The 13955-nt window shown below is 37.8% G+C and overlaps 1 protein-coding gene across 1 annotated transcript; it reads left to right on the top strand.

The window, feature by feature from the left end:
* The first annotated feature begins 9783 nt into the window (after nt 1-9783).
* LOC107821441 (pentatricopeptide repeat-containing protein At1g73710-like) lies at nt 9784-13692 on the top strand. Its single transcript, XM_016647875.2, has one exon. The coding sequence runs from the start codon at nt 9904-9906 to the stop codon at nt 12994-12996; it is 3093 nt and encodes a 1030-aa protein (XP_016503361.2). The 5' UTR covers nt 9784-9903; the 3' UTR covers nt 12997-13692.
* Nucleotides 13693-13955: the final 263 nt, after the last annotated feature.

Raw genomic sequence — 13955 nt, 5'->3', positions numbered from 1 at the left:
AATATTAGGAATGATGTGTTTTCTTATGAACACATTACTTGCCACCTAGACAAAATGACTAAGAGTCATTTGGTTAAGAATTGGTTTGCTGCCACGTGGGCGTGGGGTGGGGATTTTAAATCTTTATCTACTAATTTATTAGTAAATTAGGTATTATCCCGCTACCCGATAATTAACCAATTACCTACATAATTAAGAATTATCTCAAATTACTTATAATACCCTCACTTTCAACATATTTTATATACCTTATTATCATGGTCATGTGGTATCTTGTATGGTACTAGTCCATAAATACCGGGTATTTTAGTTCGGGCCGTATTTTTATCCAAAATGTCAAATTTTGACGAAATTCATTTTCTTCAATTTGCTTACCCTCTCACCTTCACGAATTTACTTATCACTTGTTTGAAATAGCATAATTCTTACAATCTCAAAATAATCTTATTCCCAAACTTACATCGATTAACTTACGACAAACTTTATCATACGGAAATGTGGGATGTAACATCTCATTTTCGAGCTTCCATTAATTTATTCATGGCGCACTTTCACATACAAAAACATGGGGTGTAATATCCCCCCCCTCCCGGGAACATTCGCCCTCGAATGTTGACTGATGCACTTATCATTCTCATAACCCATAGTTCTTGCGAATACTTTAATATTCTCCTTTCCATTTAGACAACTCTTCTTTGAATAAATACGAAGGCCAGGGCACTCCCCCCTTTAGGCCTCTTTCTCACACCACGGTTTGTGGCCGAAATTCTTCCAATCTCGTAACTCTTGCTACCTTCTGTCATGCAGCCTGTACGACTTTTTCCTTGTATGTGCACCTATGCGACCCTTCTCTTCCTTTTTTCCTCCAGCTTGTTTTAGCTAATCTCCAGGCCTCACTTTGTAAGCATATACAGAGCTTGATAAGATGTCTCTCTGGGCATCTATAGTATACTGGAGTTCTTTGCTCGATACTTTGTTGAACTTACGAATATTTCTATATCTTATTTCATAGGCCCGGTTATCCATTCGTATGACTTTACTGCATCTAGGTAGGTCATACTATACCATAACTTTTACTTCGATTTATCGTTACTGAGGTCTGCTACCGAATTCCATGTTACTTTCATTGCTTATCCCATATGTATAAATCTAAGTCCTTTAATGCTTCCTCATTACTGTTCATCTTAAGAATGACGACCTATTCTCATCTCATACTTTGTGACTTTTGTCCATCCGTTGTTGATTCACCTCAATATTGATCTATAATATACCACTGATAACTTGAAACTTCTTAAGTAATACCTTGCCACTAGGGCTTACGTTGCATCGAGGAATATTTGAAGTGATTTTCATGATCCACTTAGCGGTGATATTGTACTTCAATAATCGTATTTTATAGCATTCCAATGTGATTCTTATTATGAGGGTATTTTAATCCTTTACAATTCATCAAGTCATTACTCAATCAAAGGCCCAAACGTCATCCTTTATCTATCACAATTACTCCATTATTTTATTACTAGGGCAGCATTCCATCTCTTTTAAATTCTACTAGTCTTAGACTCCCTTGAGTATATTCAGGCTATACTGAGCTTTCTATAGTTCTTGTTCTCATGGGCTTAATCCCGAGGACTTATCCCTTCTCGTCACCTTCTCACTTGCCGTTTCTTATCCTTACTCATGTCTTCCTAAAACCTTGTCTCTTTACCATACTTTAGCTTGCGACCTACACATATCTATTTATATTACTCGTAACCTTCCTTCGACTTGCTTGCACCATAGATTTCCTTGTGTTATTCTGGAACATCAAGCGAAACATCACATCGTCTCTCACTCTTTTTTACTTTCTTAACTAGACCTCTCGATATTTAGAAACCATAGGTTGGAAGATATGCCACTGACGATGTCGTTATCATTCCTGGATACTGAATCCTAGTGCTTCTAGCCTTCTATCTGAAGTATGGATTATTCCAAAAATATTTTGCACCTGAGTACCTTGTATATTGTTCACCTTTACCTCTTCTATCTCTTTTATGACCTCCCTTCTACATAGGTATAATTCACATCCACCACTTGAAGTTCTATTATAACACTTGCACCTCTGGTGCATACACAATCCGGTGGGAGCTTCATACTGACTTTTTAGAAGGCTGGTACTCTTCTAACTGGCTTTATCATAGAGCCGTTATAGAATATGGTTGTTGTACTACCTCTCTTGTACCTCTGATATTAAGAGTGATTCTGCAGTATTCTCAATCACAATTTCTTCAGACTCCTGATTTACTTGGTTGATGTAACTCTTTAGTTTGCTCTTTCTTCTGATCAGCCTTTATGTAGGCTTAAGCTATCTTCCGATCTGCAGCTCCTGGTATTAGTTATTACTTTAGCCTTCCATGGGTGCTATAGAATATCCATGATACAAACTTCTAACAATTTAATCCTTTGCTTATACCCTGGGCTCAATTCTTTCTTTTAACTTATATTAGAGTCGTCTACGGCTATATGAATGTCAACATATATGTTGCATGGATATCACTCTGAAGTCTTAAGTGCATAATCCCTTTTGTTCCTTCCGAGCTTCCTTTAAACGTAAGCTATTACTTTTTCTGGTTTTTCTGCCCCTCTGTTGCGTGTATACTTAGCTTATCTTAGTTCCCACGCATGCCGGAATTTTTGTGCAACTCACATGGTCTCAAATATTACTTTTGGTTTCATTTTCCACTTATTAGCTCCGATAGGTGCCACTTTCGTATGGAGTGCATACAATGTTGTAGTGAGACTGCTATTACAAGACCATTTCTTCTTCAAGTTACTATGCTTAGGTTGAAACCTTTTTCCTTATTTCTTCAGCTAGTCTTTTGTTGTCGTACTTAGGGAGGACCCTATGACTCTTGTAAAGCTGCGAGCTTATTACATCATTTACTCGATAGAATTTTTGATGTCCTTCCTCACCTATAATTATTCGTAGTTACTTACCTCCACGCCCTTGTGCTTGTAGGGTTGCTTCTGAACTGATATTTTGACTGTCTTCCCAATGGCACTATCTTTTACTTCCATAGCACTCATACGGTATCTTTAACTACCCCAACTCATATCTGAATATTTCTCAAGGCTATAATGTCATATCTGCGAGACTGAATTCCCCATATTGGGGTTCATTCTGTTTATCTTGCACGATCTATTGATTTGTCTGTATCCTCTTGTTTAGCCATAACTAGGCTCTTCCTGAATCAACTACTAACTACTCGTTGGCCCATTCTCATATCAATATTCCGCATAATCTTTCTTGGGTTATTTCCTTTGTTTTAACTTACGTCTCGCACTGGTTCCTTATCTATCAATAACATCTCGGGTAGGAACCCTTACTTCCTCTCCTTGACGTCATGCTTGTATAATGTTCTAGAATCATAGCATATCTGTAGGATTTGAATGAGTGCAATCTCAACCCTTTCTTATTTTTTATCGCATTCTTTCTTTACCATTCCATAGTTATTAGAACCACTTAATTCTGACTTAATGCCATATTACACCATATCCCCGTCTTTCGGGGAGCACTAAGATTTAGTGCTACGATGATCTACGTATAGATGTTTTACCTTTTCATCTTTGGAATCTTTTAACATCATCGATAATACTTACTCGCCTCGCAGTAATCCTTTTGCACCAAAGATAACGAAATTCCTCAGTCACGAGGGTGACACTTAGTGTAACCGGCATATACAGTCTCGTAAGCTTAACTTTGCTCACCTTGCTTGCTTTAGGGAAGCGTATTCCTGAATGACCTTTAAAGGGTATTCTTCTGTCCTCCATTCTATCATCCCCGAGACGCAATCTCTAAAATTCTCATGATGCCGACTATTACTCAGTCCCTGGTTCATGTTTAGTTTACCTTGATCATTTGTCCATACTGATTTCTATTACATTGGGGTCTAACGTTTCCTTCTGGTAGTCGCGTTGGAGTCACAAGATTATTTCTCGAAATGAGGATATGACTTTATAGTCTATACTCTTTTGTTGTCTCAAGGCCTGTCACCTCTCATCTTTTCCTTCACTTGACTATAGACTCTGTAATACTGTCATCTTTTGATCTACCGTTGTCATCCATGTATCATATCTCACTCATAATGCTTCATTAACTCTTTTCTTATTTTCCGCTAACATTTATGTCTATCACTTTATTCTGAAAACTTGAATAAGACATTATTTTATTCTTAGCCCCCCTTTGCTCCATCCAGTGGCTCTTCGAGTTGCTTAACGTTCTCGCTTTACTAGGGACGCGAGCCACACTAAGGTAATATTTATCCCTTCCAGGCTTTCAGTGCCTATCTTCTGGAAAAAAATAATTCATGCTAGTATTCACATCTAATTGTAATATTCTATAGTGCACCATCTGGGTGCCTCACAAGGAGATCTATTGGCACCTTTATAATATCCTTCAGAAATACCAACTAACACAAACAATCCATTCACCATTTTGGGTTACTCTAACCCCAGCCGGATCCTGATATCCCGTCTTTTTCTTAAACTACATATGTTAGCCCCCAATAGGGTATAACTGAGATGGGTGTGGCCAATTATACATACCTCTGTTATTGTTGAAGGTAACTAAAAAGGCTTATATTCCTCTGCCTGAATTGTAAATACTAATAATCTTCATTAGCTGGGGGCCTCATACCCTTCTTCCTCTTGCTTCTTTTACTTGTTGAAACTTGTATCTATCTTCTGAATCTCTCATTACCTTTCACCACAGGGGTGGATAGATATTCCTACCTTAAGGCTCCTTATCAAAAGGCTTACACGTCTTAGTGCACGCATGATCTGTTGTAGACCTTACATTTATCTATTATAAGCATCATGCAAAATCGAGTTCCTCTGACTCAACTCTTGCACAACCACATGCAATCTCTTACCAACCTTCTTTCTAGATGTAGGCATCGTCGTATTATGAATAAGATAGAGTTTAGGAAATTGAGTTCCTACAACTGAGCTCTACCACACGATATAGAGTAAGAAGAAAGAGTGACAGCCCTAAATGCCTTGTAACCTCTTGCTTATAAGTGTGGTGCACAACACACCCAAAACAAGACTTTACGAGACACGGCTTGTAGACTCCCTAGGACATAACTGCTATAATATCACTTTTGTCACGATCCAAACCGATGAACCGCGACGGGTACCCGGTACCTTACTCAATCGAGTACCAATATAGCATATCATTCTTATCATACTTTCATTGGAAAATGGGCCAAACGGGCCATCATGGGCTAACCCGAATGAACATGGGGGAGTACTCCATATAGGACGACCCAACCTGATATAAAAACTTACACATGTGACATACGGGCCTATAAGGCCAACATGATCATTTGAAACTCAAAATATAGGCCGACAAGGCCATACAATCTTCATATACCTGACATCTGTCTACAAGCCTCTAAGAGTACATAAATATCATAAAGGTCGGGACTGAGCCCCGCCATACTAGTCAATACATATCCTAATTATACTGACCAAATAAGCAACTCTGGAGCAAATGAAGCCCACTAACATCTTCTGCTGAGCTGATAGCCTACTTGGAGGACTCTCGACCTGTCTATCGGGACCTGCGGGCATGAAACGCAGCGTCCCCAGGCAAAAGGGACGTCAGTACAAATAATGTACCGAGTATGTAAGGAATGAAAATCAGTAAATAATAGACATGAGAGAAACATGGAGTAAAAGACTCGACATGTACGTCTGCATAGTTCTGTGAATCATTTCATTTTTATAATGTCATGCATATGCGTATAAATGTCATACCATGCATAGGTATATGCGTTCATAACATCATCAAGCCTCTGAGGGCATCCCATCATATCATTTCGGCCATTATGGGTAAATCATCAACGTATACCAGCTGATCAGGTGGTGGTACGTATATAACGCCGTAACCTTTTCCCATATCCCATATACATACACACACATACATACACACACACACACACATACACACACACACACACACACACATATATATGTGAATATATACATATATACGCGTATATAACGCCATCTGGTCATGGGTCAGTGTACATGTATAAATGAATGCAATGCATGAGAAGTACATCAATAAATTCTCTCGGAACGTCATAAGACCATTATACCTCTAATTAATATCATGAAACAAACTTTATCAACTTACGTATTTTCTGAGACCCATGATCAGACGATAGAATAATAAGACATATGGGAATTCAAGAACATAGACATCTCTAATACTTTTATGAATAGAGTCATTTATGGAATTTGTGCATTTGCTCGTTTCGTTCGTGTCGTATAGATCATGCCAAAAAGAAAGAAGGGATAGTCTTAACATACCTGAAGTAGGAAAAAATCTGTGTGATATTCTTGAGAAGGTTTACACCGTACTCCCTTAAAATTGCAAAATTTCTGTTCGATTTATTAAGGATCCGTACCCTTCTATGCTAGCTTCAGATTGCTTTCAATGTTGGCTTGAGGTTGCAGTGAAAAGTCTTCTAGTGTCAGCACCAACAGAAGCAAAAATGGGATTTACATGCACATTTGGTTTATAAATTTCAGAAACTTCAATTGCATCCAATGTCACAATGGACCTATTTGATGGCTTGACAAGAATTTCGTTGAAAACTTTGTAGGAAAATTCTAACGCCCGATAGTGTCCTTGTACTCAAAATATGAGAATGAAATATTTTTGTACTTTAACCCATTACTTTTACAAGTAAAATATTAGGAATGATGTGTTTTCTTATTAACACATTACTTGCCATTACTTGCCACTAGCCAAAATGACTAAGAGTCATTTGGTTAAGAATTGGCTTGCTGCCACGTGGGGGTGGGGTGGGGATTTTAAATCTTTATCTACTAATTCATTAATAAATTAGGTAATATCCCGCTACCCGATAATTAACCAATTACCCACATAATTAAGAATTATCTCAAATTACTTATAATACCCTCACTTTCAACATACTTTATACACCTTACTATCATGGTCATGTGTTACCTTGTATGTCACTAGTCCATAAATATCAGGTATTTTAGCTCAGGCCATATTTTAACCCAAAATGTTAAACTTTGACGAAATTCATTTTCTTCGATTTGCTTACCCTCTCACCTTCACGAATTTACTTATCACTTGTTTGGAATAGCATAATGCTTACAATCTCAAAATAATCTTATTCCCAAACTTACGTCGATTAACTTACGACAAACTTTATCGTACGAAAATGCGGGATATAACATCTCATTTTCGAGCTTCCATTAATTTATTCATGGCGCACTTTCATGTACGAAAATATGGGGTGTAACAATTCTCTCTATTGTTGTTGCTGCACATTGGCACATCCATCAAATGGATGCGTACAATGCTTTCCTGCAGGGGGATCTACATGATGAGATTTACATGACGTCTGCCACATGGATTTAAGAGTTAGGGGGAGTTAAGGCCAGCCTGCAAACTCCTCAAATCCTTGTATGGGTTAAAGCAAGCTCCAAGGCAATGGAATGCCAAGCTATCAGCGGCATTGTTACAGTTTGGTTTCAACCAAAGTCACTATGATCATTCCCTATTTGTCAAAGGAACTGAGAATGAGACTATTACTATCTTAGTATATGCGGATGATATGCTGCTTACTGGTGCAAATTTGCAGCTGATTGAAGATACCAAGATAACACTACACCAAGCTTTCAAGATGAAAGACTTGGGAGAGTTGAGTTTGCCAGGTCACAACAAGGCATTCTCATGTACCAAAGTAAGTATGCATTAAAACTCATCTTTGAGTTGGGTTTGGGAGCTGCAAAGCCTGCAAACACCCCACTTGAACCAAATATGAAGCTCACTACAAGTGAATATGATGATTATGTAGGGGATGCCAAAATAACTTATGACTATATGTTGAATGATCCTAGCAGATATCAGAGACTTATGGGAAAGCTCATGTACTTAACAGTCATAAGACCTAACATTTCTTTTAGTGTGCAGACACTAAGTCAGTTTCTACAAAAACCTAAGAAGTCACACATGGAAGCAACTCAAAGGATAGTAAGATATGTGAAGAGTCAGCCTGGTCAAGGCATCCTATTATCAAGTAATAAGAAGCATACAGTCACAACATATTGTGATGCTGACTGGGCATCGTGTCCATTCACCAGGAAGTCTGTAACTGGATTCATGATTAAGTTCGGGGACTCACTAGTGTCATGGAAATCAGAAAAACAAAGCACCATATCAAGAAGCTCTACTGAGTCAGAGTACAGAAGTATTGCATCTACTATAGCAGAACTCATATGGATTCTTGGCTTGATCAAAGACATTGAAGTTACGGTAGAATTGCCTGTAAGCATTTTCACTGATAGTAAAGCAGCAATTCAAATAGTGGCAAACCCAGTCTTCCATGAAAGGACTAAATATATCGAAATTGACTGCCATTTCATAAGGGAAAAGATTCAAAAGGGGTTAGTTAAGACAAAGTGCGTTCCAACTGAAGATCAACTTGCCGATGTCTTAACAAAGGGGTTACACAGAGCACAACATGAATATCTACTGTCCAAGCTAGGTGTACTTGATATATTCATACCACCTAGCTTGAGGGGAGTGTTGGGAAGCAAGAAGTGACTTAGCTGTGTATAGAAATATACAAGGGTAGTTTAGTCTATTTAATTGTACTTATAGTCGGTTATTAGTCAGTGAGTTAGTTTAGTAAAACATTGTATATAAGCTAACTCTCAGTCAGTTTACAGATGAATGAAACAATTCATTTTTCTTCAACTCTCTGAAACATCTTCTGCTCTCTTCTTCTTTTTCTTCTTCTTCTTCTCTCTAAATCTAGGTTTCATTCCGCCATTAATGCAGGGATCTCAGCATCCACCTAGCAACCTTTTTCTTTTTCAAACTTTTTTTTTCAATTTCTCCAAAAGCTCTTACGTTAAACCAGTGTTTTAAAAGGCGTGGGCGTAAGGCGAGTCGTTTTACATATGCCTCAGCGAGGCGTAAGCCCCGAGGCACGGTGCTTGATATTTAATTTTTAATATTTTATAAAATAATATAATGACAGTAAATATTTATAAACATGTAAAATTGTATAAAAATTGAAGAAAACTATATATATATATATATATATATATATATATATATATATATATATATATATATATATATATATATATATATATATATATATATATATATATATATATATGCTCCATCCCCACAAAAAACTAGTTAAAACAATCTATTATACGCTACTTACAAGTACAAGTAACTTGAGTCTAAAAGAATAAAGTTTTATACACGGAGGAATAAAAAGTATGATTAACCTGCAATTTGAAGTTTGAACTTGCTGCTACGAAGGAGAATGGGGTTTTCTTTGTATTTGTAAAAAAATTAAATATTCGTTGTTATAAGCAGACTAGTAGACAAGATAAAGAATTGGGAGAGACCATGAATTAGGGTTTCAATCAATAAAAAAGGTCTTGACTTTTAAATTTAATACTTTTGAGTTACTTTTTAAACCTTTTGAATAATTAACAAACTGACTTTTGAGAATTTGGGTATTACCAATTAATAAATATTATATTTAAAATAACAATAAGATACGATATAATAGATAACAACCATCCAAACAAGCTGCAAGGAGTTCGGAGATTATAAATTCCTGATAAGAAATGATTCCTAATAAATGAATCTTATATAATGTGAATTTAAATTAGTTCGACCAATAAATTGATGATTAATTTAAAATTAAAAAAAAGGAGGCAGTTCCCTCTCCCCAAGTTCTGAAATATCTTCCCTTTGTTATGTTCTATTTCTGGCCGGCAGCATATATATATTCCAGCTGTTACAGTTAAAATTGTTCATTTTCTTGTTTAACTGTAACACAAGGAAATATGATGCTACAGACATACACTTCCATGGAGATTGGACAAGGAGCAACAACAACCTATGAAACTTTCCACAACCCACTTCAAGCTCAACCTATTTCTTCACAGTGTAAGCCTCAAAACCTTAATTCTCATTTCAATTCTAGGGTTTTTCTAGGGTTTAACGTACACACCATCAAACACTGTTCTGTCAAAAGACAAAGCTTTAAATTTCAACCTACATCCGAAATTGACCACCCTTTACACAGAAATGTAAAGATTTTGCAACCCCAGAAGCAAAAACCTCAAAAAGATAGGGTTTTCGTTGGGTTTAAGCTTCAGTGTCATTCAAAGGCTGAAGCTTTACCTTCAAGAACGGTTATTAATGGTAAAAGAAAGGGGTATGGAGGTATTTTACCTTCAATTTTGCGTTCTTTAAGAACAGAAAGTGATGTTGAGAAAACCCTTGATTTGTATTATGGGAAGCTTAGTCCTAAAGAGCAGACTGTGATTCTCAAAGAACAGAGTAGTTGGGAAAAAGCTCTTAGGGTATTTGCGTGGATGAAATCGCAGAAAGATTATGTTCCGAATGTAATTCACTATAATGTCATACTTAGGGCACTAGGTAGAGCTAAGAAATGGGATGAGTTGAGACTTTGTTGGATTGAAATGGCAAAGAATAGCGTTTTTCCGACAAATAATACCTATGGTATGCTTGTTGATGTGTATGGGAAAGCAGGGTTGGTAAAAGAGGCGCTTTTATGGATTAAGCATATGAAGTTGAGGGGAATTTTCCCGGATGAGGTTACAATGAATACGGTTGTTAAGGTTTTGAAGGATGCAGGAGAATATGATAAAGCAGATAGGTTCTACAAGGATTGGTGTATTGGAAAGATTGAAATGGATGATCTTGAGTTGGATTGTATAGACGACTCTGAACCTTTCAGTTTGAAGCAGTTTTTGTTGACTGAGCTTTTCAGGACAGGAGGAAGGAATCCTTCTAGAGTTTTAGGTCTTTCAGAAGTTGAGAACACTGGTAAGAAACCTCGAATGACCGCCACCTACAATACTCTGATTGATTTGTACGGGAAGGCTGGTCGCTTGCAGGACGCTGCGAATGTATTTAATGAGATGTTGAAGTCAGGGGTGGCGTTGGATGCCATTACCTTCAATACTATGATCTTTATTTGTGGAAGTCATGGTCACTTGGAAGAGGCGGAAGCTTTGCTGAACAAGATGGAGGAAAGAGGGATATCTCCTGACACGAAAACATACAACATCTTCCTGTCTCTTTATGCTAATGCGGGTAAGATTGATAGGGCTCTTGAGTGGTACAGAAAGATAAGGGGGACAGGACTCTTCCCTGATGCTGTGACTTGTAGGGCAATAATTCAAATACTATGCAAACAAAATATGATCCAGGAGGTTGAAGATGTGATTGGTGAAATTGAAAGTTTAGGTATGTATATAGATGAACACTCTCTTCCTGTCATTATGAGAATGTACATCAATGAAGGGTTGATTGACCGTGCGAAGGTGCTTTTTGACAAGTGCCAACTGAATGGTGGGTTCTCGTCACCAGCTTATGCTGCCATCATTGATGCATATGCCGATAAGGGACTCTGGATTGAAGCAGAAGATGTGTTCTTTGATAGGAGAGACAAGAATTTTATTCCAAAGAAAGAAGTTGTAGAGTATAATGTCATGATCAAAGCATATGGCATCGCAAAGCTGTATGATAAAGCTTTCTCACTCTTCAAAGGAATGAAAAGCCAAGGGGCATGGCCTGACCAATGCACTTATAACTCTCTAATCCAGATGTTCTCTGGGGGTGATTTGGTTGACCAAGCCAGAGAGCTCTTAGCCGAAATGCAAGGATTGAGATTTAAACCTTCATGTTCTACCTTCTCTGCACTAATTGCTAGTTATGTGCGCATGAATAGGATTTCTGATGCTGTTGGCGTCTTCGATGAAATGTCAAAAGCAGGTGTAAAACCAAATGAGGTTGTTTATGGAACTTTAATTGATGGGGTTGCTGAAGCTGGTAAATTTGAAGAAGCTATGCGTTATTTCCATGTCATGAAAGACTCTGGCCTTCAAGCTAATCAAATAATATTGACTTCAATGATTAAGGCTTATGGTAAGCTCGGGTCAGTAGAGGGAGCAAAAGCACTGTTTGAGAAGATAAAAAACTTTGATGGAGGTCCAGATATCATTGCATCCAACAGTATGCTCAATCTCTACGCGGACTTTGGAATGCTGTCTGAAGCAAAATTGATATTTAATTACTTGAGGGAGAGAGGCCAGGCCGACGGTGTTACTTTTGCAACTTTGATTTATGCATACAAGAACATGGGTATGCTCGATGAAGCCATTGAGATAGCAGAGGACATGAAGCAGTCTGGACTTCTTAGAGATTGCGTGACATTCAATAAGGTAATGGCATGCTATGCCACAAACGGGCAGCTTGTTGAATGCGCCGAACTGCTGCATGAAATGGTTATTAACAGGAAACTTCTGCCAGATGGGGGCACATTTAAAGTTTTATTCACAATATTGAAAAAGGGAGGTTTCTCAGCAGAGGCAGTTAGACAGCTTGAGTTGTCTTACCGAGAAGGTAAACCTTACGCGAGACAAGCTGTGATAATCTCTGTTTTCTCTGCAGTGGGCTTGCACGCGTTTGCAATTGAATCCTGCAACATCATCACACAACCAGGATTGGGGCTTCATCCCTTTGCTTACAATGTTGTGATTTATTCATATGGAGCTTCAGGGCAGATTGATGAAGCACTAAAAATATTCATGAGAATGCAAGATGAAGGACTGGAACCAGATATTGTCACATTTGTTAATCTTGTAGGTTGCTATGGGAAAGCTGGCATGGTTGAAGGTATAAAGCGGATATATGGCCAGTTAAAATATGGACTCATTGAGCCCAATGAATCATTATATGAGGCAATCATAGATGCCTATGGAAATGCAGGTAGGTTTGACCTTGCTGATTTGGTTAGTCAGGAAATGAAGCTTAATTTAGATGTGAAGCAGCTTACAGACTCTGAACCTGAAGATGGTGTGGCTGAAGATTCTCAAGGTGGTGAAGGTGAAGACTCTGAAGGTTGATAAAACCATCAATGCTAAGCCGGACATCATGCTCAGTAGCATTCACGACATATCTTATGTAATTTGAGTTGAGTAGCTTCTGTTGGTCAACTCTGTACATAGGAAATGTCCAAGTATATTTTCTCTGAAAACATGGTACACGAATACCAATTGACAGCTATTGCGATACAGAGAACTTGCCTCTCTTGGTTCGTTGAGCTGTAAAGTATGATGTGAAGTTGAAAAGGGAAGAAAAAGGCTCTTTGGGGAAAGTTAGGTTTGTGCTAGATAAGATCCATGCCTTTTGGATCATGTATAGGTGCCCAAAAGAATCTGTAGAGACTTGCATATGGAACAAGGGTGCTTTTCTGGGGAAGTTTTCTTCCCTTTCCGAACTAAACAGTACACCACGGGTGCAGTTTACTTCATCAAACTACTAAGAAGTTTGCAGCACTTGTTTAGCACATTGCAGTTTTTCCTCTCTGCAATCCTCCGGAATCAGACAGGTTACGCAGTGTAGCACACCAAGAAGTTATTTAAGGTTGTGCTCGTAAGATCTTGGATTTTGTTATAGTGATAAAAGAGGTAATGCTGATGTATCCAATCAGCCACTAGCTTTTGAATTTATTGTAAGTGAGAACCTCAGAAAGAGGGAGTATTTCCTCTTTGTTATATTGAAACCGCAGAGTTAAATGAAAAAAACATTCTTTTCTTGTATCTGCCCTCAATTCTCAATGACATGAGCCCACTGGCCAACTGCTCTTTACACGTTTGTTAGAAGAAAATAATTCAAACTTTGAGGTTTTAATTGCATTATTATTTTCTTTGCAAAATGCTCTGGCAAATTGGTTGTCTAAAAAGATGCATCCATTTTTGGATTCTGCGCCTAGAATCAAGCTTCCAACCTTTTAAGATAAACTGATTTGGGCAACTTCGTCAGATAGATTCTTAGACTCATCAACCAACCAACATTTACACAC

Source organism: Nicotiana tabacum, chromosome 2 (assembly GCF_000715075.1).
Source record: "Nicotiana tabacum cultivar K326 chromosome 2, ASM71507v2, whole genome shotgun sequence".
NCBI lineage: Eukaryota > Viridiplantae > Streptophyta > Magnoliopsida > Solanales > Solanaceae > Nicotiana > Nicotiana tabacum.
This window is presented reverse-complemented; position numbering and strand designations above follow the sequence as displayed.